This window comes from Dysidea avara, chromosome 6 (genome assembly GCF_963678975.1).
Source record: "Dysidea avara chromosome 6, odDysAvar1.4, whole genome shotgun sequence".
NCBI lineage: Eukaryota > Metazoa > Porifera > Demospongiae > Dictyoceratida > Dysideidae > Dysidea > Dysidea avara.
Window position 1 is genome coordinate 22,295,709 of NC_089277.1, and position 26,550 is coordinate 22,322,258.

The 26,550-nt window shown below is 38.2% G+C and overlaps 1 protein-coding gene and 2 long non-coding RNA genes across 3 annotated transcripts; 2 read left to right on the forward strand and 1 right to left on the reverse strand.

Moving 5' to 3' along the window:
- Positions 1 to 142: 142 nt before the first annotated feature.
- Positions 143 to 12,026, reverse strand: LOC136258574 (uncharacterized). The gene is made up of 4 exons (XR_010702839.1): positions 11,945 to 12,026; positions 11,818 to 11,884; positions 323 to 592; positions 143 to 270 (listed from the first exon to the last, which is right to left on the reverse strand). It is a non-coding gene; the product is annotated as an uncharacterized lncRNA (long non-coding RNA).
- Positions 2,773 to 9,190, forward strand: LOC136258571 (uncharacterized). The gene is made up of 2 exons (XR_010702836.1): positions 2,773 to 2,907; positions 8,354 to 9,190. It is a non-coding gene; the product is annotated as an uncharacterized lncRNA (long non-coding RNA).
- A 31-nt stretch (positions 12,027 to 12,057) lies between the features above and the next one.
- Positions 12,058 to 24,162, forward strand: LOC136258808 (uncharacterized). The gene is made up of 3 exons (XM_066052153.1): positions 12,058 to 12,406; positions 19,719 to 19,826; positions 23,772 to 24,162. The coding sequence occupies exons 1-3, from the start codon at positions 12,128 to 12,130 to the stop codon at positions 24,093 to 24,095; spliced, it is 711 nt and encodes a 236-aa protein (XP_065908225.1). The 5' UTR covers positions 12,058 to 12,127; the 3' UTR covers positions 24,096 to 24,162.
- Positions 24,163 to 26,550: the final 2,388 nt, after the last annotated feature.

The window sequence follows — 26,550 nt, forward strand, 5'->3', positions numbered from 1 at the left end:
AAAGCTTCCTTTGTCTTTTTCTTTGCTACAAGAAGAAGGTAAAAAATTATGTGAATTTGACTGTATTATGTGTATGCATATTGTTTTGTAATTCTCTTCAGGGTGACTTGTAACATGGCTGAACTCTTTACAGGGTGACTGGTTCCCACGATTTAGCTGATCTCTGTACAGGGTGATTTGGTCATAGCTGAAATTTTCACAGCCAGAATCTCAAGGTGACATGTTTGCAGCTGAACTCTCCACATGGTGATATGAGTGTAGCTGGTCTATCTATGGTGCATGACTAATATGTAGCTGAACATGGTGACTTGCATGATTGTACCTGATTTCCTTACAAAGTGACTTGTAACATAGCTAAACTCTCCAGGTAGCTGAAGCAGAGCTCGAATTGAGGGTATATGGGGGTATAGAAATTGTTTTAAAATTTTTCAGAAATAGTACAAAATGCTTGGCAAGTTGCAGCAGTTTAAAACATATATAATGTAAAACTCATGAAACAGATTTTCTGCAGTTAATATCACAGGTGAAAGGGAGGTGAGAACTATCCCAACAGTGAATGTAAGAATACAGGATGGTCCCAAATCGATTTACTCTAAAAAACAAGGCATACATTCTAATAGAACAATCAAGCAAAGCACATGAACAGTAATAATTTTAAAATAGCCTGTTGTCATATACTAACCTCTAACATCCAAGAGCTAGAAGTGAGACTGCTAATTGTGGCCAAAATACTGACTGGGCATAAAAGGAATATTATAATCTTTGCTTTGGGCTTATAAGATGCTTAGACAAACACCATGCATATGTACTTAATATTGCAAACTGATGACTAAACTCTGATGGTTAAAATTACAACCGTTGAAGTGTTAGCTAATTTACCCTCCTCCTGTCTGCATATTGAGAAATTAGTATACCTTCATGTTATTTTACAATTTGAGCACTGAACTGAAGTCTCTACAGCGTGACTTGTTGCATGTGGCTGAACTCTCGAAAGGGTGATTTGTTGTGTAGCTGAACTCTTTACAGCTAGGGTGGCTTGTTTGAAGCTGAACTCTCAACAGGGTGCCTTGTTTTGTAGCTGAACAGGATGACTTACTGTGTTGGAAGTGCAGTTCACACCTGAATTGTACAAGTACACTTTTTCTACTTCAATACTACCGAGCAAATTTTTTTAAGTTAGTAGGGATTGGTTCCCTGCAGCAGCACGGACATATGGTATACAATGGCGGATCCAGGATGGGGCATTTGGAACAAATGCCCCCCCTCACCTTGTGGAGGAGCCATATAGCTACTTTTGATTAAAATACTGAACTTTATGTCAGGCCAAGATCAGCTTATAAAATATGCACATTTTACTAGCATTTAAATTCACCTGAAACTAAAGTCAAACTATGAAATTGTCACCCAGCACCTTCGTGAGTACTAAGCGCCTCTAAAAATAATTATCGTGTTGCTATTGTTTAAGACATTCAGAGCCTTTCAAACAGCTTTTAAGACTTCACAACCATCTGGAAAGGCCAAAATAGTGAAAATCAACAGTGAGATACTACTAAGAGGTGTATATTATTTGCTGCTTCAAGGATGCAGCTACTAACAAGAGAATCTGGGTCTCCCAACTAATAATATCTATGCCCCAACCACATACAACTTGGCCTGTTTGTGCCCCTCCCCTTGCCAGGTCCTGGATCCGCCCCTGGTATATGTACAAGCTCTCGAGCTACAGTTAGTAAAACGAGTCCATTAAATTAATTTTGTCAACTTTGCAACAATGCAATAAATATACTTTTGTCTAGCACACCAAAATGTTGCAATATAATTATACACCATGTAATGTGCCCAATAATATACATGTTTATCAAAGGTTATTAACTTGATCGAACACATGTCTGACTCCCTGCATACAACTGTACATGTTAATTTTCTTGATACAACAAAGCTAATACATAAACAAGACGACAAAAAAGTTGCCTGCTTTATCTAAAATAATTATACAACTGATCAAACTACTAAACTGCAAGTATAATTAGAGGTAGCTATATAAGCCTGCAAGGGAAATGGATGTCTTCACACTAAATCCAGTATCTTGCATGCCGGTGCATAACCATGCATGTGAACATTGTTTGTCCATAGAAGAACAGAAAGCTGTTGGTGCAAGTTCTTTTTTATCATATAATGCAGGTCTTTTTCTCTAGAGCTGAAAGTTGCAGTTGCCATAACTATATAGCAAGAAAGTTTGAATGGCTGCACCCAGTTGGTAGCCTCTCCTAGCTAGCTACTGCTGTATAGACCTTGTGCATGCCAAGGCGTGGCCATGGTCTGGCAAAAACCGGGGAAAAGTTGCTACGGCTTCAAGTTTCACGATAGTTTACGAGAAAAGTGAAGGCAAAAGTGTCGAGCGTTCTATTGCAAAGACCTTCCTTAGGCGGAATAACTCGCCATGCAGCAAATATATTATATACTTTTACCCAGTAACTTACTTTGTACCAGCGCTACTCTATCTTTTAGCACGATTCATTTGTATTACTATATTAAGCATTAAAAAAATTTCTTGCCGTTTTTTTGCCCTCGGATGCGTTATTTTGATGATGTAATGAAGTGCCACGCCTTAGCGCGCACATGATCTATAGCTAATAGGACGGCACACCTCGTCATGCTCAATTCCATGAAATGACACCGGTTTTGTTTTTACAATGAAAACCGTAGCTATAACGCCGTTAAAGGAAACCATAAACCATACAATAGGTCTACATGCAGGCTAGCTGCACCACTTGGGCTGCACATATCGCCGGCTTGTGAGTTGAGGAGACTTGAAACTGAGAAGTTGCTGTAAACTGACCAAACGGCCTGTGGCAATGAAGATTACGTCTAGGGTTACGTTGCTGGTTACGTGCTTGTTGCTGTTGAAAGGTAAAGATATGAGTAACTTATATAGCTATAGTTGCTCGGAAATAAAAAGCCACGCATGTAAGTATAGCTAATTTGGTCGCGGCAGCAATTTTGACCACTATATCGGTTAGGACGCTATATATATATGTGGCTAAACAGGACCACAGTGGCGCTTATCGCTTATGAAATTTCATGCTCTACACCCTCAGGCGTCTCCACACCCCAAATGGGGATTTGTCTGTCCCCACCCCTAGGGCAATTGACAGCTGTCCAATTCACTGACCAATTTTCGCCCGGGTATAGTTGCATTTCTAAATAACACTCTCTATACTTTTACTAGCTACGTCGAGGGGTAGGTAACGAAAAATTACGGAATTTTACGGAGTCGAAAATTTACGGATTTACTCATTTTAAAATTACTAAATTTTATGGAGAAATTTGTCTTGAAAGATGAAATATAGGCAGTCACTTTTCTGAAAGATGAAATATGGGCAGTCATCTTTCAAATTTCGTAAACGATTTTTGGTTATAGGTGTATACCAAGTTTATTACTAGTCGCATGCAAGTCGCATGCATGAAATATCTTAATTTAATTTAATTTGTTTAATGCAAATACCTCATAATTGAGTGTTGTATGCATGTGAAAAGACGTAAACTTAAAATTACTGCTGTCTATAAAGATGAAGTGCGTGACAAAATGTGTTTAAGTCAGGCGCATTAGTTAAGTTAGTAGGTAGTGAGTTCCAAAATCGAATTGAATGTGGGAGAAATGAATGTCAACCCTAGCAGGTAAACTGATGAATCTTTTAAGATAGCCCCGGATAGATGACAATACTAGTTGGAGATCTTATGAGAAGTCAATACAAATAAGGTTGTTGATAACTTTGTAAAACATGGTGATGATGGCATTAGTTCTTCTTACTTTAAGTGATTGCCAGTTTAATTGAGACAACATGGAGGTCACACTGGAGTATGCCGAGAATTTGTTGAAGACAAAATGAGCAGCCTTACGTTGGACCATTTCTAGTTTTGCAATATCAGTTCTGACATAAGGGGACCATACAGTATAGAGGCATACTCCAAAATCGGTCATACATAAGTGAGGTAAGCAAGTGATTTAATTATAGTAGTAGGAGAGCATTGCCTGAGATTTCTTTGCAAAAATGCACGTGTAGAATTTGCTTTATTACAAATGGCAACAACGTGATCATGCCAAGACAAGCTGTGAGTAAAGATGACTCCTAAGTATTTGGCAGAATTGACCTTAGAGAGGAAATGACTGTTGATATTGTATGTTGAATTTATAGGGTTTTTCTTATTGTTATAGTTAGGTGTTCACACTTTGTCAAATTGAGTTTCATTAGCTATGTGTGGGCCCACTGAACAATGATGTCCAAGTCTTTCTGTAGTCTAATAATATCTTCTGCACTATGAATCTCTCTCTATGTAGCTAGTCTATATAAAATAAAACATGAAATATGTGCTTAGTCATATGCATCCTTCATAGAAACCTAAACAATTATCTGTACCCATAGAAACCTAACCACATAGGAGGCGGAAAGGTGGGGGGGCTAGGGGGCTGAAACCCCCCTCGGTCTGTCGAGGGGGATTAGCCCCCCCCCTTAGAATGATATCACGCCAAAATTATCCTTCTTGGAGTGGGGCTGAAAACCGTGATAAAGATTGAGATACTCTAATAGGGCAGTCACTTTAATAAAGCAGTCAAGTATTACAGCAGTGTATAGCAAGCTATGTAAGGATTTTTATGTAGTTTATCAGCTATAAGTGCATAGCTGGTGAGGTGAGCAGCTGTTGTCAGCTGGTTGTGACCTTTTTTTGGTCTCACGTTATCAAATCAGAGACAATGTGTAGTGCCTCAGGTCATTTTGACCCCCCTTTCTATAAGTCTGGATCCTGGTCAGCCCCCCTCATATCAACTACTTCCTCCGCCACTGCCTAACCATACCAAGAACAAACATTAAAAACACTCATTATATAGTGTTTTCAGTGGCCTTCACATATCAGATAAGCTTTTTATTAATTATCACGATATTAAGGGTGCTCTGTACAGTTGTGTAAGGCTTCCTAAGTCACATGGTGAAACAGGTTATCTTTTACATTGATGGAAATAAAAGGTTGCTAATTAGTCAGTGACTTATTACTGAATTTTTAGTATCTATGTGTTAGGCAACAGGCATGCCCCTTTGCTATTCTACACCCTTATGTTTAAAATAGAACTATAGTCTGTCATTTTTCACCAAAAAGGCATAAAATTTTTGGATGAGTTACTGTAGTAATTTTGCTTTAAAAAGAGTGCTTGCGGTTTTTTGATAGCAACTTTGGGTGACAAATAGCATGGAGGTGAAAAGAAAGATTGGCCAGTGGTAGAGTCAAACCGGAAGTTGAGTATCTGATGATTGAGAAGCTATATAAAATACAAAAAATAAAACACACAATAGTTTATACTGTTCTGTATAGTGTATCATGAAAGTATCAAGGCTCTAGTGTGTAAAATGTAAGTACTAGTTTAAAGAGAAAAATTATAATTCGCATTCTACAGCAAATTAGCAGTTGGATTTGGACTAAAGTGTGCTCTACTGTTAGCTTATATCCAGTAAGAAAGTACTGCACAGTATCTGCCCAAACAATTTATGAATTATGGTAATTTCATGGGAGCCATACATGAACTGTACAGAGTACCCTTAAAATATCAGAAAACAGTTGATAGCTAATACCTGCACTATTTAGAAAACAGTGCGTAATGAATCAAGTCAAACTAAATCAAGAATGATAATTTATTAACTGAATGATGATTTACTAAATTTTACTATATATCAAGTGTCATCACTCTCAGTATTTGCTAATTATGTTTCTCAATGACAGTTACAGAGTTCTGTGCACTTCCAACCAGCTTTTGTGCATGAACATCTGCCACCACAGATCTTACACTTACACTTGACTAGTTCACTACAAGCTTTAGCAGCTATAGGTAATGTACTCCACACCGGAACCCAGACATTGCACTCATTAAGTGTCTACCCCAGCCTTCTGGGAGTGGGATCTGTTGCTCACTGGTGCACAATATTGCAGTTTGGCATGCCACTTGTTTGGTATGCTGCAGCAGTGCATCCTGTGTTGGCGGTAGCTTCTCCATCATCCTACCTTTGTGGCAAAACAAACTCTTTTTAGCTTCATTCACACATGGTAGCTCACTTGTTTTGTCATACAATATTACTGTAAAATGCTCTAGCAACTTGAAATGTGAAGAATCAATATCTATAGTCGATAAAGGGTGGAGTGCCATGTAGGCAAATGTTTGTGTTACATTATTGAAACAATTCCATGCCTCCTGTATTCTGATCTCTTACCCTTACCATAAAATGAAGATGTAGTGTCACAACCTGTGAAATTATATATATATATATATATTAGTTTGCTGTCCTTTTCTCATTTTACGACATTAGGATGGAAGATCTAGAATAACAAAAGCAATATTTCCTTTTGCGATTAGTTTGAACATTTTCTATATACAAATAAATAGAGGTAGGCATAAATACCAAAATTATGGCTTAACATACACTGTGAAGGTTAAATCCAAGTGATTCAGTGCAAGAGGTTGGACATGCAGTGAATCAGGTGATGGCTAACTTAGTAAATTGCCGAATATCATAGTGCTGATAATTCATGTAATTTTTGCAAATAATTGATGTATGCTGCATGATAATCAATGGCTTATAGCCTTGTGTGCTCCTGACAATACAGTCACCAATGGTTTGGGTTAAGAGTACAGTTAACTAAGAAGGGTTGAGAGTGAGTATCACAACTTTCAGAAGATGCTTCATTCAAGATACAACATTATACATATTGGCCAATTGCACAACAAGGCATTTACAAAAAAGTAGTGCCAATCACAGGCATCACTGATTTGGTACCTAAGGCTAACATTTGTGTGTGGTTTGGTAATTTTTTGAGTGTGGTTTGATAGTTGATTTTCTCAGTGGTTGAAAATGCACATTGCAGACTGACTGTATCATTGGGTAAGGAGAAAAAAGGGACTGGTTTGGTTTGAATACCTACAGTTGCTCTATGATCCCAGTTATTGTTGGGATAGGAATGTGATCCATCACTGGTCTACAGCAGCATGTACAAAGCAATGATGTCACATTTGGAGGTGTGTCAAGAACAAGCACAGGAATTCAAACTGGACCAGACCATTTTTCTCCCTATCTAGTGACAAAGAGAAAAAGTGGCCTGGCCACGCAAGACTACATAGCTTGATTTCAATGTAATTGGTGTAGGCACCAGCCTATTATGCTGGCATAATTTTGAGCATAATAGGTGTCTGAAAGCATCAAGCAGAATGCTAGAATAATAGGCAGAATAATTGTCAAACTGCAAGCAAAAATACATGCCACAGAAAAAGGTTGACTTACAATAACAGAACAGTTGATGCCACTCATATGGCATTAGGTAGCTTTTGACATGACTGTTATTATAGTTTACAATGTAGCCAAATTCTTAATGCACAACGAATGTCAGGCAAAATCCTGAACATCATTGATTACGAACTCTTGTGTAAGCCACACATAGACTATATGTACTATATGTAGCAAAGCAATGAAATCAATTGGATTCTTAAATTGCCAGTTCACAACTTACAGACTTGTTAATAAAAGCATTGAAAGAGTTAAGCTACAAGCAGTTTGACAAGTGCACTGGACAAATCCTGGGAAGTTGAAGTCATGATCACCTCCTAATAGGAGAGCTGAATAAGGGAATTTTGCCTTGCTTGACAAACACAATGAGCTAAATCATCCCAAACTGACACAGAAGACAGACAGAAAAAGAACCAAGAATTATACTAGAGTGTTTAAGAGTGTGGATCTTGTCTCTGGTTGGTTTGATGGAATATTATTGTCAACTAGTACAATGACATGGATCTTTTTGATAAACATTACGAAATATTTTAGACTTTGATATTGAGTCATCTATTATATAGATGGGATCTTACCTAATATATGTTGTGTGTACAAGGAAAGCCTGTAGTTTAGCTTGCCTATTCTTAACACTATGAAAATTGACTACTAAAAGGGAGAAGAATGAGGAATTCATTGAGTTAAGGGGCTTGTTGAACAGACTGCACTATTGTGGTCACTGGGGTACATACAATGCTTCTAAATTGCTCTCAAATTGAGGATCTGGGTTGAAGGAATCGGTATGAGGTACTGGAGTATTGTTCAGTTGTCAAGATCCAATATCAGAAAGACTAGTTGGTATTACAAGTACTAAAATCCGAGGATCCTGTATTACTAGATTTGACTGGCATTGTTTAATTATGAAGAAGTGAGGCTGGTTGTTTGGTGATGTTTTAGCCATACCTTTATGATCCCTACTATATAGTACTACAATGTATAATTGTATGATAATGACCATGCATGTTATATTATACTTTTTGTATATTGTGTAGCAGAACATATAGTGGAATGCAGAGCAGTTTCCAATAATAGCTTTGTGCAGTGCCAGCTGTCATCAGATTGTGGTGATCCGCCTGATTTGCGCATTGGTTTATGCAACACTACTACTGGAATATGTAGTTGCATTCTAACTGCCTGTTATGACTACAACAACCGAACTAACCATTGTGATTTAAAGGCTTGTCATGCTGTGGAAGGGTTTGATGATGATGGCAAAATTATTTGTATCAACCGAGGTGGTAAAAGTAAAAGGAAAGCCTTACTTCTAAACATGATTTCATTTACTGGAGCTACAAATTTCTATCTTGGAAACTATCTACAGGCCTGTATTCAGACACTGTTGTTTATTCTGTTCTTGGCATTTTGCGGTTTAAGAATGATGAGTTGCCTTTATATATGTTGTAGGACTTGCTGTAACAAAAAGAAAGGTAATAGGAAAAGAAACTATAATAATAACTTCACACTTTCTAAGCTTCGTGACAGCAAAGAAGAGGATCAAAGACAAATAATAGAAAACAATCGAGAAACAGGAGAAGTACAGGGTATACTTCATTGGATAGCTATTGCTATATGCTCATTTTCTTGCTTTGATTGCTTGTCAACATTGCTTTCTGGCATAGAACTGGGATGGATGATATACGATTTTATCATGATTGGGATTAATGGCAAACTAGATGGTAGTGGATGCTTATTGGAGGATGATACTGTTAATCTTGTTCAGGAAATAGCTTTACAGGCTGTTACCATTGGAAAGTAGGCACAGATACAAGGTTTTTGTTTTTGGAACCTTAGAAAAATTGCTTTTATGAAAAATGAACAATTAAAAAATATTTAAAGTTGAAGGTATTATGAATATGGCTACTTAGCAAATTCTAACTTTAGTATTGTTGATGTGTCTGAAAATGCATCTTTTGTACTGTTTGTTTCAGGTTATGTATAGATATTAATATTCAGATTTAGCAAGTGTTGTTCTTACTACCAGTACTTGTTCACAGAGTTGTACAGTTTTTGTGAAATGGTATGCTTTTTGCATGTTATAGTTTTAATGGGCTAAGGTGGAATAGTAGTCTTAGCAGTTTATTTGGGCCAATGTCTGACAACTGAATAGTTTTTGCATTATTTTTTTGTTATTATGCACATAGAAATAAGATCTTATGTAAGTAAATATTTTCACATTAATCATGCAGATGCTGTTTAATAGGGGAGGCTATGGAGAACTTGACGACTGGTTTCCAAAGTAGAGCTTTAATCATAGTCATGATGACATTTTGAAAGGGAATGGTATGGTTTCACTTTGAAGCATGATAATTAACTACAGCTGCTGCTGCTCACAATTAATTAAAAATCCAAAGTCTCACAGTTGAATCTTCCCATTCCAGGCCTTCACAGAAAACATTTGAAACCTTGTAACAAAACAGTCTCGAAGTTAAGAAATAAATTGTTAATCATTTTTGAAGAGCTTAGAATGCTTAAAAGAAACAATTTGAAGAAACAATTTTGCTTAACAATTTATGTCACTAAAGTTTACTCTACATTGTATTACAATAGGTAATGTCTTTAGCAATGGATAGGACCTAGATTCATAGTTTGTACTTGATTTGCCTAGTGTAGACTGCATAGACTGTTCTATTAAAGGATTTATAATGTTTTTAAAAGCTGATTGGTTTCTAGACACAGTTAGTACCGCACCTGCTGTGCAGTATGTTTATTTCATATAACTGCCATACACCTTGGTGATTAGCTATAATAGTTATCATCCAAAACATATTCATGTGTGTAATAATTATCCACACAAAACAGCCAAGCTTTTGTTGTTCAAAAGAAATCGTGCTAACAGTCATGACATTAGCTACCTGTATTAACCATAGCTTTGTACATGTAACAAATGCACAACTGATCATGAGTCTTGTTACATGATAAAAAAAGTATTGCTATAGCCATGCATATTATGCTTACTAGGCAAAATAGTTAATAATGGAATGAGCTGAAAATAGGTATATATAATGTGACTGACACTGGCCTGCGAAATTACGGCATGTGGGAACAAACTACACTTCGCCACACAACAGGTCATAACTGGCACACAGAATTTGCATTTATTGTAATGTTTAACAAGGAATTAAAATTGCATGACAATGGTGTGATGCCATAAAAGCTACAAGTCATGAAAAATTGGAAAAGTTATGTGCCCACATACCATGCTATCATAGGCCCCATCACTGCTGTCTAGATTTTTTAGAAAGGTTTACAAGGAATCAGATTAAAAACCACTGAGCTATACTACAAAAGATATGGCTATAACTCTAGAGAACATTACAGAGTTACAGTTTGGCTGGCAAAAACAGGAGGTGCATGGATATCATTCCAACTTGTTGTCGCATTGCTGTGTCCTGTTCTTACAGAATTTTTAATTCTAGAGCCTCCCCGGGCTGGGATCTTTTAGACCACCTTAGGTAAACTTTAAGTATTACATATATGTAGATATAGTTTTTTTTTGTTTTTTTTTGTGTATTGTAATTTAATTTACCTTTAGTTAATGTAAGTCTTGCCAGGGCTCCTGTACTGATCCATCAGCACATGGTACCCCTGTGTCTAGGCCCCTGTATGCTTGTAATGTATATTTTGTCTTAATCATTAAGACGTTTATTCTCTCTTTTCTCTCTTTCGTCAGACCACTTTTCACTTGCTCACTTGTGTATCTAGGCATTCCATCCACTATCCGCTGCCTGGTCGAGTTTTATTCCGGTGCGCACTCCTCACCTACACCAGCCCACGAGCTTGTGGTACACCTTACCAGCGACGGGAATGGAATTGGATAATTCTTGACAGATAAAACCATTCACTGATGAATGCCATACACCCTGAAACGTATTAAAACTTCGACGAAAGAGTCCTTTGGTTGTCATGATTGAAAACGGCAAAAACATGTTCAACTTCAAAACGATTCATGCCCTTTGAACTGAGTGCGAATTTGTGGCACGGCTTACTCCTCGACAACAATGATTAGGCAGCTCTGCTTCGAGTTATGAAGTCGCCTTGTGCTGCTGTAAACCCCGAAGAAAACAACTTTTCTCTACAAGCGTTTATAAGAGAGTTTTTAAAAGGTGTAAATGGAACTGTAGGTGAGGAGTGCGCACGTAAAACTAGTTTTCTATCCCCTCTCTATAATCTATGGCCGCACTATACATAGCTTTTAACACATTTTAAGATAGAAGGAAGCTATCATATCACCGGAGCCAGCTTTGTTATTTCAGATAACTTGAAATGGCAGAAAAAAATCACATCATTGCGCTTCTATCAAACGGAGCCATGTAGCTAATGTCACCCCCTCATGTAGCCACACCCACCGGGGGGCTTTAATCAACTCACCGCTTCCACATTATTAATTAATCCTTAGGGTCAAATTAAAACTAACGTGTGGAAGATATAAAACACAGCACACACAATAGCTACGTACCTGTGAGAGGAACACCACAGAGCTGTCGTTGGCGAGCTCAATGGAGGCGACATCCGACGCTATCCACCTGAATGGAGCCAAAATAAACACACATAGTGTCCACAAAGATAGACCACTACAATCTGACTTGTTGTCTGCCATTCCGAATCAATCCGAGGAATCAAACAATTGCTTCACGTGCTCAGCGTGCCACAGAGAGCAAGTGGTGGTTAAAATCCGTATGAAATCGTACGAAACCGATGTACGTGTGTAGACCTACCCTGAGCTCGTCAGCCTCGTCGTCTTCAACCTCGTCGTCAACCCTTCTGTGATGCAAGAGGTCAGGAAAAGGAGAAATGAACGACAGAACAATAAAGGATCTAAACAACATTTATCGCTACATCAAGATTCTGGTCAATGTGGTGAAACAAAATCTTTGACGACAACAACAGCAACAACAGACAATGAGTCAGAGAACTGTTTGTCTCGTTTTTCATGGCTCTGGAGGATGTGCCAGTTTCTATTTGGCATAACGTGTTGTGTAGGGTACAGGTACTCGTATTTTGTGAAGCTACTTCACGAAAATGATATGTGGCTTTCAGAAATATCAGTGAGTGCTTTTGTGTCCTTGTCAGTGTTAGTGTGTATATTTTACATGTATTCTTGGTCAAATGTGTCTGAGTTATTTGTAATTGTGTGTTTAGAGCATCTCAGTGATGCTTTCTTTCTCTCTAACAAGGGTCAGCCACATCCATACTGACAGTACACTTGCATCCAGAATCAAGAACATTGATTGTTAAATTTTTACCTTGATCGCTTGATTTCACCTATAAGTGAGCCTAGATTCTTAACTATCAACTGCAAAAGCCTAGTATATTTTTTTACTTGTGTTGCTAAAAAAATCAATTCAAAGGTGCTTGATTTTCACTTTAGCGGATGTCTTTATCACTTGATTCATTGTGCAATTGCCCCTTGATTGTATGATTGAGACTTGATCCTGGTTGTAAGTGTTTCAACACCTATATAGGCTGTGTGCAGTAAAACCTGTTAATCAGGATACTTTAAAAATGAGGTCACCTGCATATTCTGGACACTTAGCGTTGGCCCCAAATTATTCCTTAGGTAGTAAACTGACCTGGAAACTCAGGATCTGTTTGTAGTCAAGACACTTGGTTGGTGTCAAGGTTTCACTGTATGTGTGTGTGTTGCTCCAGACTCTAGTCTTTGACGGAGGGAAGACTGGTTTAGAGGTCTTTTTAAAGGATGTGTATGTGTTGGGGAGGGGTAGCAGTAAAACAGTTATCATTGAACCTTTGTATAGTGCAATTGGGATTGTTTATAAATTGTGTTTTTTTCCCGATGTTTCTCATCCTTAAAAATATTGCTCCCCCCCCCAAGGCATTGATTAGAGACTGCTGTTAGAGGACCTGGCCATTATTTCAAATGTATGGGTTATGTATTGACCAGACAATCCCCACATTCTTGTGACAAATACTTGAGAATACCACAGGGATATATAATGTTAAGGATCAAAAATATTAATTTGTTCATGATCAAGGTAAACTTCAAAAGAGGTGATGAAGTCATTTAGCGAATTGTTTATAAGGCTTTTCCACAAATGAATTGTTTAAAGCCAAGAAAAACTTTGTTAATCAAAGTCCTTCACTAGTTGTAATACTGGTTGAAATGTATAATTAATGTAATCTAATCAAAAACAGCCAAGCTGTAAAAAAAGGAGTGCGGCCCTCAAAAAGGCTATGGTGAAAAAAGATGTGAAATCCAAGGTGGCGGCCAAGAAATGGCTGTGATGGTAGGTTAATGGTAAAAATTTTAATAACGACAATTCAGGTGAATTTGGTGCCGCTTGGTCAATTGGCACAAAATTCACCTGAATTGTCATTATTAAAATTTTTACCATTAACCTACCATTACAGCCATTTCTTGGCCGCCACCTTGGATTTCACATCTTTTTTCACCATAGCCTTTTCAAGGGCCGCACTCCTTTTTTTACAGCTTGGCTGTTTTTGATTAGATTTCACTTCTTTTTGTATTTGTATACCCCAAAGGGCTTTTTAACCTATATATTTTTCTTTACCACAGGAAAAAGAAAAAGATGAAGCAGATTTTATAAATACTTTAACTCATTCTGATTTTATCACTAAATGTACAAATTATATATATAATACATAAATTATATCAAGAGTTCATAATATAAAAAGAGAGCATATATTTATTACATGTCAATTAATCCCCCACAGGATAATTTGCAGCTGATCTCTCAACTGGGTGACTTGAAATGTAGCTGAACACTCTACAGGGTGATCTGCTTGTACGTAGATGAACTCTTTACGGGATTCTCTCTAACGGATGACTTGACTCTAGCTGAACTCTCTACAGGGTTATCTGTTTGTAGTTGAATTCTCCACAGAGTGATTTGTTTGCAGCTGAACTCTCTACAAGGTAACTTCTTCTAGCTGATCTGTCTACAGGGTGACTTGTTTCTAGCTGGTCTCTCTACAGGGCGATTTGTTTGTAGCTGAATTCTCTACAGGGTGATGTGTTTGCAGCTGAACTCTCTACATGGTGGTTACTTTGTAGCTGAACTCTCTGAAAGGTGACTTCTTCTAGCTGAACTCTCTACAGGGTGATCTTTTCATAGCTGAACTCTCTACAGGATGATTTGTTTGCAGCTGAACTCTCTACATGATGATTTCTTTGTAGCTGAACTCTCTACAGGGTGATTTGTTTGTAGCTGAAATCCCTACAAGATAAGTTCTTCTAGCTGATCTTTCTACAGGGCGATTTGTTTGTAGCTGAGTTCTCTACATGGTGGTTTCTTTATAGCTGAACTCTCTACAAGGTGACTTCTTCTAGCTGATCTCTCTACAGGGTGATTTGTTTGTAGCTGAACTCTCTACAGGTGATTTGTTTGTAGCTGAACTCTCTACAAGGTGATACTTCTAGGTGATCTCTCTACAGGATGACTTGTTTCTAACTGAACTCTCAACAGGGTGATTTGTTCATAGCTGAACTATCTACTGGATGATTTGTTTGCAGCTGAACTCTCTACATGGTGGTTTCTTTGTAGCTGAACTCTCTACAAGGTAATTTCTTCTAGCTGAACTCTCTACAGGGTGACTTGTTTCTAGCTGATCTCTCTACAGGGTGATTTGTTTGCAGCTGAACTCTCTACATTGTAGTTTCTTTGTAGCTGAACTCTCTACAATGTGACTTCTTCTAGCTGAACTCTCTACAAGGTGACTTGTTTCTAGCTAGCTAATCTCTCTACAGGGTTACTTGTTTCTAGCTGAACTCTCTACAGGTTATTTGTTTGTAGCTGAACTCTCTACAAGGTGATACTCCTAGGTGATCTCTCTACAGGATGACTTGTTTCTAACTGAACTCTCAACAGGGTGATCTGTTCATAGCTGAACTTTCTACTGGGTGATTTGTTTGCAGCCTAACTGTCTACATGGTGGTTTCTTTGTAGCTGAACTCTCTACAAGGTAATTTCTTCTAGCTGAACTCTCTACAGGGTGACTTGTTTCTAGCTGATCTCTCTACAGGGTGATCTGTTCATAGCTGAACTTTCTACAGGGTGATTTGTTTGTAGCTGAACTCTCTACACGGTAGTTTCTTTGTAGCTGAACTCTCTACAATGTGACTTCTTCTAGCTGAACTCTCTACAAGGTGACTTGTTTCTAGCTGATCTCTCTACAGGGTGACTTGTTTTTAGCTGAACTCTCTACAGGTTATTTGTTTGTAGTTGAACTCTCTACATGGTGGTTTCGTTATAGCTGAACCCTCTACAAGGTAACTTCTTCTAGCTGATCTTTTTACAGGGCATATTTGTTTGTAGCTGAGTTCTCTACAGGGTGATTTTTTTGCAGCTGAACTCTCTACATGGGAGTTTCATTATAGCTGAACTCTCTACAATGTGACTTCTTCTAGCTGAACTCTCTACAGGGTGACTTGTTTCTAGCTGATCTCTCTACAGGGTGACTTGTTTCTAGCTGAACTCTCTACAGGTGATTTGTTTGCAGCTGAACTCTCTACATGGTGGTTTCTTTGTAGCTGAACTCTCTACAAGGTAACTTCTTCTAGCTGATCTTTCTACAGGGTGATTTGTTTGTAGCTGAATTCTCTACAGGGTGATTTATTTGCAGCTGAACTCTCTACAAGGTGACTTCTTCTAGCTGAACTCTCTACAGAGTGATTGATTTTTTTGCAGCTGAACTCTCTACATGGTGGTTTCTTTGTAACTGAACTCCCTACATGGTGATTTGTTTGTAGCTGAACTCTCTACAGGGTGATCTGTTCGTAGCTGAACTCCCTACAAGGTAACTTCTTCTAGCTGATCTTTCTACTGGGCGATTTGTTTGTAGCTGAGTTCTCTACAGGGTGATTTGTTTGCAGCTGAACTCTCTACATGGTAGTTTCTTTGTAGCTGAAATCTCTACAATGTGACTTCTTCTAGCTGAACTCTCTACACGGTGACTTGTTTCTAGCTGATCTCTCTACAGGGGATTTGTTTGCAGCTGAACTCTGTACATGGTGGTTTCTTTATAGCTGAACTCTCTACAGGTGATTTGTTTGTAGCTGAACTTTCTACAATGTGATACTTCTAGCTGATCTCTCTACAGGATGACTTGTTTCTAACTGAACTCTCAACAGGGTGATCTGTTCATAGCTGAACTTTCTACTGGGTGATTTGTTTGCAGCTTAACTCTCTACATGGTGGTTTCTTTGTAGCTGAACTCTCTACAAGGTAACTTCTTCTAGCTGATCTTTTTACAGGGCATGTTTGTTTGTAGCTGAGTTCTCTACAGGGTGATTTGTTTGCAGCTGAACTCTCTACATGATGGTTTCTTTGTAGCTGAACTCTCTACAAGGTGACTTCTTCTAGCTGATCTTTCTACAGGGTCATTTGTTTGTAGCTGAATTCTCTACAGGGTGATGGCTGATCTCTGTACAGGGTGACTTGTTCCTAGCTGAACTCTCTACAGGTGATTTATTTGCAGCTGAACTCTCTTACATGGTGGTTTCTTTGTAGCTGAACTCTCTACAAGGTGACTTCTTCTAGCTGATCTCTCTACAAGATGACTTGTTTCTAACTGAACTCTCTACAGTGTAATCTGTTCATAGCGGAACTTTCTACTGGGTGATTTGTTTGCAGCTGAACTCTTTGCATGATTGTTTCTTTGTAACTGAACTCTCTACACGGTAACTTCTTCTAGCTGATCTCTCTACAGGGCAATTTGTTTGAGCTGAACTCTCTACATGATGGTTTCTTTGTAGCTGAACTCTCTATTAGGTACCTTCTTCTGGCTGATCTGACTACAGGGTGACTTGTTTGTAGCTGAATTCCCTACAGAATAAATTGCAATATAATATAATTGAGTAAATTATAAATGCAGCTGAATGCTTTATTAGGGTGACTGTTCTATTAGAGTATCCCAATCTCGCATTTGCTACACGTAGTTGCCTTTCGAATCATAACTCAGTGGTTTGTAATCCGATTCTTCTGTACTACTGCAAGGACTTTCTATGATGATTATTCCAGCTACAGAGTGATTTTCAGCTCATTGCTCCAAGCGGTTTGCCTGATAGACACGAAAACTAATAGTTTTTTATTCATAAAAATCGATCGCGTAATTTTGACACAGGTCGGGTTTTGTGTCATATCTCCGTGGTCTTTGTCCCGATTCCTTTCAAACCACTAAAAGGCACTCCTACGATGGTTGCTCCATCCACATAGCAATTTTCACCTGATTCCTCAAAGGAGTTTACCCTGTAGGCGTGACAGACCTTCGACCTTATTTTACGCAAATAATCGGTCATAACTCCGTGAATGTTCATCAGATTCCTACCAAAGTTGGTACAGAGATCCGCCTTAATGAGCCCTTCAAGTGTGCCAAACTTCAGTCCGATCCGAGCACGCATTCGTGTTTTATGGCGGATTTTGCGAAGTGTGCGAAATGAAGAAGTAGAAGAAAAAAAACGAAGAAATTAAAACGAAATTTTGTTCACTCGTATCTCGGAAATGGCTGGAGCGATTTTCTTCAAATTTGGTGTGTAGACTCCCCTTGCTGGCCGGCACCTCTCTAGCAAATTTAGTTCCAATCGGATAAGGGATCACAGAGCTACATAGGTCTGAAAATTGCGTTTTCTTTCTTCCTGTTAATATACTCACGGGTGGCACGACGGCTTCTTGGGCCGCACGACACACTACCGTGTGTCTTGATGAATGGATCAAGCAATCAGGTACACACTTATAATGTTGGACATACACAGTGGTATCCTTGTGAGTAAGTGAATTGATATGTACAAATTGTTTATTCATGCTGATGTATTTTTTGTTACATTGCATCAAACTATTGGAATACACGTGGCATTGCACCAAACTATTTGAACAAACGTGGCTCAGTGGTTTTCAAAGTTGGCAGTTGATATTGTAATTGTAATGTTTCAACGGAGATTCCACTTAGTGAGACACTGATATCATTCAGTGAGAGTGACTTGTTCAATACCATATAGGGGAAAATTTCGATGGGCTAAACTTTTGCGTATTTTGCGGTTTTTGATAAAACTGCGAAAGTTTCCCTGCGAATGCTGCTGCTAGCTGTGGTGTCCAGATTGATTAACAATTTGGAAAGTCCTGCAGCAGCCCAGCTTCTTTTGCGAGCCACGCCCACTTATTTGGATTGTGCATTGCTGTATGTAACTAATCATACATGGAGCCACACCCATTTAGCAAGGTGTGTTGCAGCAATCTGAAGGCATGCACGAAGCCACGTGCATTGCTGTGTGTAGAGCCACACCCACTTTAATCGATCGTCAAGTGCCAGTGTATGTTCGCATCATAATCGTCGTGAGCCACGCTCATTTATTGACAAAATAAATGGGCATTGTTTACGCGCACGGCTATGCGTTTTGAGCGTGCCGTCCACAACGAAAGTTTAACCACATTTGCCCTCTACCGCAAAATTTTCGCCCATTGAAACTTCCCCCTATACGGTATCATGGCGAACTAGATGAATATAGTTTAATGATTTATAAGTGTTGTTTTCCAGCAAAGTCAACTGGCAAACTTGCTTGTGTTTCTAAATGTCAAGCTAAATGTATTTGCATTTCTTTGCTATGACTAGCACTATTGTTGTTTAGTTACGTGAATCCAGCTTACTATTATAGTTTAACAAATTTATATAGTGGTGTTATGCTAGTTGATTGCTTGCATAATATAGAGTGCTGTGATTAACTCTATAAATGATATTATGACTGGTTTTGTGAAAAGCGTAGTCATGAGCTTGCAAACAAAGTTCACAAACAAGTATAAGAAAAATTAGGAATTTTAAACTAGAGTAGGGACTGTGTATAGTACTGCAGTAAAAAGCACTGAAACAAACTGGATCAGAGTAGTACGTATTGTCCAAATACTGCAAAACAATAAGAAGTGAATATCCCTAGTTTCCCTACAGTGCATTTTCTTATACTTGTGTATATACATATGTACACTACATGAGTATAAAGTAAAAATTTGACACAATCATTCAGACATCAACAAAAGTAGGTCCCATTCATTTTCATACACATCGTTGCACTGTAGCTGACTCCATGCAATACAATACGTACCTACTATTGAAATTACACCCTGTAGCTGATTCATTAGTGATTCTCCAAATACAATGTTATAGCCTTCACACACAGCACTCATTTTACATGAGTACATTGTTGTTGTAATGTGATTGCTCTATGTGATTGCTCTATGTGAACATTTATACTGAGCATGAAAACACTATCGTCGTTGCACTCTATCACATGTACATCCTCTAACTGCATACATATGTATTGATTGATACCTGTACTGTGCCTATGGACAGTGTATATGGTACTGTTGCGTAGATGCTTATCCTTATTCCCAGGGATATCAAGCTCCAAGAGGAGGCACAGTTATCAAAACTTTGATCAAGTTCATATTGTCCAACATATCAGTGTTGTTACTAACAGTTATCATCCATACTATCATTAAGGTACACATTGTTGACTGGTGATCTGGTCTATATTGTATGACTTGTCATAGTAGAGAGTGTTGAGTATTGATGTGAGGATGAACACGCATGAAAGAAGGTGATAATAGCAAAAAACGTATTAGCATTGTAATCTCCAAAACAAGAGGAGTCGAAAATCTTTGTTTCATGCCAGTTGATAGAGAAAATGTAATAAAATAGAATTCAAAAATTCTTGCAGATCCAGGCACATATTTGATTGAACACATGAAACTTTTGTGAATTGAATTTTTTTCATACATGAATATAATCCTGTACATGTTATAGGCGTAGCAACCCGGAAGGGCAATGGGAGCTAATAAATTTCTGCTTTTAGTTTGCAAAAGATCACAATACTCTAATAGAGCAGTCAGTTGTTCTAATAATGCAGTCAATGTGTGAATATGCTCTCAAAATTGATCTGAAAAGGCTAAATCTTCAAAAAATTTCTGTGGGTGTATAGGTATGCCCCAAGACCCCAGAGAAATCTTGTTTCATATGCTGACTATGCTTTACAACAAGCCCCCCTGTCTAAAAATATTTTGCTACGCATGTGTAACTTAACTTAAAAATTTCTATAGCAACACCACAGGAGAGGCCCACTCAACATTACCCCCTAGTTTACAATAAAACCTCATAGAAATCTAGCCATATATACTAGTTAAAGCACCGCTGTGAGTGCAATATGGAAAAAATAGCACGAGGGCGTGGGCGAGAGACTAATACAGCACGAGGCAAAGCTGAGTGCTGTATTAGGTTCGAGTGCTATTTTTCTATACTGCACAAGCATGGCAGTGCTTTAACTGGTGTACTAAAGTAGTGGCTGCAAAGAGTTGGGGGTGATGCCAAGTAGCTAGCAGGAGATGAGTGCCTATCCGCATAAATTCGAGACCGTGTGTATTGCAGTGATTAATTATTCGAGGCATTATTCATACTGTACCAGCACGATGAAGCTAGCTATGTAGCTTTAATTAATTTGAGCTGCCGAGAGCGACAGTAAGTGGCCAACTGCTTGTTCCTCAGTTGAGGCGCTTAATGCCCATAAGTAAGTTTGTGACTATGTTATAGAAAGGCTTGCTATCGTGTTTAGCGGGTGAGAGTGCATTTATAGGAGGAAATTCACCCACTTGTGTTTAGGTCATGGCATTGTTCTATGTGTTTATGATATGTCATAATTGTTGAATGGCTTCATAACATTGCAGTGGTTTGGTGAAAGGAATGCAATAATGTGCCTGGCATTGGTCATGCTTTGGTCAACTTGTTTACTGTTTTAACTTGTTTACAGTTTCAACTTGTTTACTGTTTCAACAGTGCTATATTGGGAAAATACAGCACTAGGGTTGGGCGATATACCGTATGACTGGTAACAAGGCGATATTACAGCTGGCAATAACCTATACGGCCTTGTTTTTGAAAAACCGCCATACTGGTATAAACGGTTATTGTGATATCATAGCGGGAATACAGCTGCAACTACACACTTACACGTGTTAACAACGCCATATTGTACTTGTCAATCAGTATTTCAGCCTCCTTGTACTAGCAAACAAGCCTAAACCATGCGCTACTACTCCATGCGCTACTACTCCATGCGCTACTACTCCATGCGCTACTACTCCATGCACTACTACACGAAGCGACGCGCTAATTATTAGAATATATGCGAGGCGAGGCACGTGTACTGGATGCAGCACTACTGTGATTGTGGGATAACAATTCTGGCTTCACATTAGTAAGCCTTAGTAAATTATCTGCTAGCTATATACATAGAAACTAGCTATGTCTCCTTCAAAATTCATATGTACTATAAGTTAGGCTGGTTTTTCCAAACTCCTTGCGGTTGTGGTAGCTGGTCGCCCGTAGCTGGTAAACAAAGTTCACCCATGCAAATATACTGTGTAAACAGTTTTGAGTGTGCTTGCTATAGTTCATTTCAATACCGTGATATTTGCAATAATCGTGATAATAAGCTCCACAATAACCGTGGGAGGAAATTTTCAATATCGCCCAACCCTATACAGCACACTTGGGCAAATACAGCACAGTTGGAACAAATATAGCACCCTGCCAGCTTTGAAGTGTGCAGCCAGGTGTACAATATGGAAATAAAAGTACACTTCTTTTCACCCAAAGTACAATAAATTACAGTTAAAGTACTGTCAACGCATGTGTATGGAAAATACAGCACGAGGGGGTGTGTAAAGAGGCTAATACAGCACGAGGTGAAGCCGAGTGCTGTATTTTTCATACACTCAAGCATAGGCAGTGCGTTAACTGTAATATTGTACTTCCTGGTTGTCTAGCTTGGAGCAATTTTCTCTAGTCTTCAAACCACTGCAACTTTCGGTGATCAGGATATCAGTAAATGTTTACTAATCTATTTCTAGTCGTAGAATGAACTAATAGAATTAGTTTGGCAATTTACAATGTCACGCATGTGATGAATCGTGCTGTCTTGGTGGAGTCGTGTTTAAAAAGTTTTGTGATCAGACAATCAGTAAGTGTTTATACAATCTATTCCTAGTTGTAGAACAAACTCGTAGGATTAGTTTGGCTGATTTTAGTGATTTACAGTGTATTGTTTACGGAACATTCCTTAAATAAATTCTCCACATAACTGTGCTGTATTTTCCCAATTAAGAACATAACTGTACTGTATGACTCATACAGTACAGTTATGCAGCTGATCAGTACTGTATGGACAATATGATATGTGGCATCGCTTTGATCCTCCCACGCAAAGTACAATATAGGTGTACATAGCATTCTTCTAGCTTGAAACTTGGCTGTTCATGTACATATAAACCCACAATTAAACGCTCATGTCTCCCAATATAACGAGTCAAAGCATATCATATCTTTGAACTGGTTGGTTAACATAAAAGCAACGAGCAAACCACATTCCGATGATATTTCCTGGGAAATATCAAGATACTGCCTCAGGCAATATGTGAGTTAAATCCTAAGCGGCACCTTTGAACACCCATGCTAAAGTGGTATATGATATATCTGTATGTGTTTGCGTGTAGATAGAGCCTTACCAAAATTTCCACATCCACAATGCCATATAGTAAAAAACTTTGGTGAATTTGGCGAATAGCGTTCAATTCGCCAAAGTTTTTTGTCGCCAATTGTTTTAGATGATCACATGAGCACATTGAATAACTAGAACTTGAGATGAAGGTCAGCTTGTACCACCACGCAATAAAGATTGAGCTGACTTTGGAGATCTTGATCTTCCTAGGAATGTGTCCCACAGTTGTACGCACTCCTTGGGATAGCATTTCCAACCGGCTTCCTGTTTGCACATCTGGCTAGTTCATCGTCTTGCAATGGATTTGGCCAAATATTTTGATATATGTGATAACCTCTGCTACTGGAGTTAATATGGTCACTCTCAGTGTCGCAGGAGATAGCGAAGCATACCTTAGCTAGCATGTCGTTAGATCAGTAGCTACAAAAGTACTGCTACAACAACAACACCATCTACCTATACACTTACTACACTACTTAACTGATGAGCTGACACCTTGTATCCTCACGTACCGTACAGTAACCGTACAGTAAAAACTTTGGCGGTAACAACTTTGGCGAACATTATTTCATTCACCAAAGTTTTTTCCGCCAATTTTTTTCAACAGAGGGGTTTCGTCACACTTTTATACTACCAAAGTTTTTTACTATACGGTATTGTATTTGAATGCCCTTCAGTTGTAGTTTGTTGCTTGGAACAAGCAACCAACCACTGCATCTACATATTTAACAGGACAAAATGGTTAGCTTTAGCATACTGTAAATAATTCACGCACGCACACACACACACTCACTACTTAGAAAAACAAAGGTTTTAATGACATACAGTACATTGGGATAGATTGACTTTAGGTGCTGTGTGTGTAGTACATACTGTATGCTTTCTATTTTACACAGGTATATCAGATGTATGCTAAGAGGAGCCCTAAAGATGTGTACGATATTCTTAAAGCAATTGATACACACTACATCATACTGGAGGACAGTATTTGTATAATTAATCCTGACCCAAACAACAAATACTGTAGATTACCTGATCAACTGGATCTTGTGAATGGTCACACTTTGGACCCTGTTACAGGTAGTGAGGATATCCCAGGATTGCAGCCTGCCAGTTGGCCAAGATTTTGTGATGCTATCCGGTTTAATAGACAAGAGTATAACAGATATTTTAAACTAGTGTTTGAAAATAAAACATTTAGAGTCTATAAAGCTAAGTAAATCCTGTGTTTGTACAGTATGTAAAAAGTTCGTTCTAGCAATTCTCATATTTCTTATTGTTGAAAAATAGTGAACTTGAAAGTTTAGTGTTATTTATGGCATGTGCATGATTTTATGCATAATTTGAAAATGAATATCTAAACCAAAACGCTAAGCTTGGAAAAAAATGTGTCCCCCTTCCACCCAAAGAAGCCAGAGTGGTAAACAGGTGAAGTCAAAGGTAGTGGACACAATGATGTTAATCCAATCGTTTTAATGATCATTAAAAATGATAGGGACTATAATATCCTTTTAGATAGTTTTGGCTGCCTTTTGATTTCACATCTTTTTTACCCAGGCTTTATGGGCTGCATCCATTTTTCACAGCGTGGATATTTTGATATAAACAACACTTTGTTTTGTAATTGCGTACACCAAAGCTGACCAGAATAGCCAGAATATAAGCTTCCTTTTTGCTTACTACAGGAAGAATTATATACACATTAGACTATATCATGTGTGCATTTTTGTGCATATTCTCTACAGGGTGATTTGTAACATGGCTCAGTTCTTTGCAGAGTGACTTGTTTGTGGCTGGAGGGTGATTTATTCTTTACAGGGTGACTACTTTACTGTATCTGATCACTCCACAGGGTGCAGTGTATTACTGATTTGTAGCTGAAAATGGTGACTTGCATGATCGTAGCTGTTCTCTCTCTACAATTTACTTGTAACATAGCTGAACTATTCGGTTATAGCTGCAGTGTGACTTGTGGTCTCGACTGTTGTTAACTGAGCTCTCTAGGTTGACTTGTTGAGTTGCTGAACTCTCTACAGGGTGGCTTGTTTGAAGCTGAACTCACTACAGGGTAGCTTATTGTGTTGTGTTGGAAGTACAGATCACATGCACCGGAACTGTACTTTTAATAAGAAAAATAAAAAATTTAATGGGGATTGGTTCCTAGAGCTTGATATATGTACGAGCTAGCTCTCTCCAGAATCGAAAGCTACAGTATTAGTAAAAATTTAATCCTTAATTGTATAACAGGCTGAACATAGCTGAAAGCAAAGCGTAATGGTATATCTGCAGGAATAGGTGGCCTCCCACTTTTTTCTATGATCGCTAATAATTTAAGATTTCTAATAATTTTCCTTATACTTGCTTTTGTAACATTATTATGACTGGTGAACCCACACATACTGCATCAAAAGTGCCAGAGTTAATGTTTTCATCTGAATGCATGTCCCATTTATCAATTACTGACATGAAAGTGAAGTGGCCATTATGCTTTGCTTTCAGCTATGTTCAGCCTGTTATACAGTGCTACAAATGGAGAACAGTAGAAGTGCTTCTGCAATCAATCCAGTCACCACAGAAAATACAGACGATTTCCGTTTACAAATCTTATGTAGGAAAGTCACGCAATGCACTACTGACACACCATGCAGGGACTGTCACCATCCAGCAAAAAGAAATTAAATGGGACACAAAGTAAGACCATGATGTGTGCACTGTACATACTGCGGTATTCCAAAAGGCATGTCTCAGGACGAAGCAACGTTGCACAGTAAAAAATCAAGCCTGTATGTAGTCTTAGCCATTATGGTGTTACGCTTGTCTGAAGGCATCAGCAATTAGCTAGTCAGCAAAAAATTCCATTTAATAAAAATTGTCACAATCTATTGAAAGCATTTAGAATCGCATTGAAGGCACTTTTGGGCTTGGTTATACTTAACCAATACTGCCAAGGTGGTGGGATTGTATTGCTTTGAGTGATATTTTTGTCAACCTCCCTAATATACTACTGTACTATATGATAATCATGCCTTGCACATATCAACAATGACTCACCAGAACAGTAGATAGTGTACATTTTTACTATGTACACCTTACGTAGCACGTTTGTTCTAGAATAATCTTTGTAAACAATGACTACTATAAATGCAGAGCTGTTGTATTCCTAGCCAGTCTGTGGTAGAATGTAGGGCAAAGAAGAAATAGATAACGGACTTGATTGGGGCAATATCGTGGCAAAATAAATCTATTTCAGTGCTGTGTAATATTTCAGAATCTGTCTATTTTTCAACTGTCGAGAACATACTACCATATAGATGGAAACTTTGGAGGGAGGTAAACTTTGGTGAATAGCAAGCTAAATTGCATTAGGGGAAATAAACGTTGGTGAATTCAAGCGCAATCTTTTAACTTTAAAGAAGCTAATAAACTTTGGTGAATTTGTAGCAAATCAGCAAATTTGCTTAAATTTCCCCCCACAAAAGTTTCCCTCTATATGGTATTACAAAACTACTTGATCTTCATTCTCCTTAACATATTGCAAGTTTTGCTATAATGTGTGACTATTCTATTAGATCTTTCTTGAGCAAAATGCTTGAAGTTTACTATATATGTTCCCTAGTGTTGCTTCATGAAAATTGCACCCATAATGCCAGCACTTTAATTATCCACATATATTAT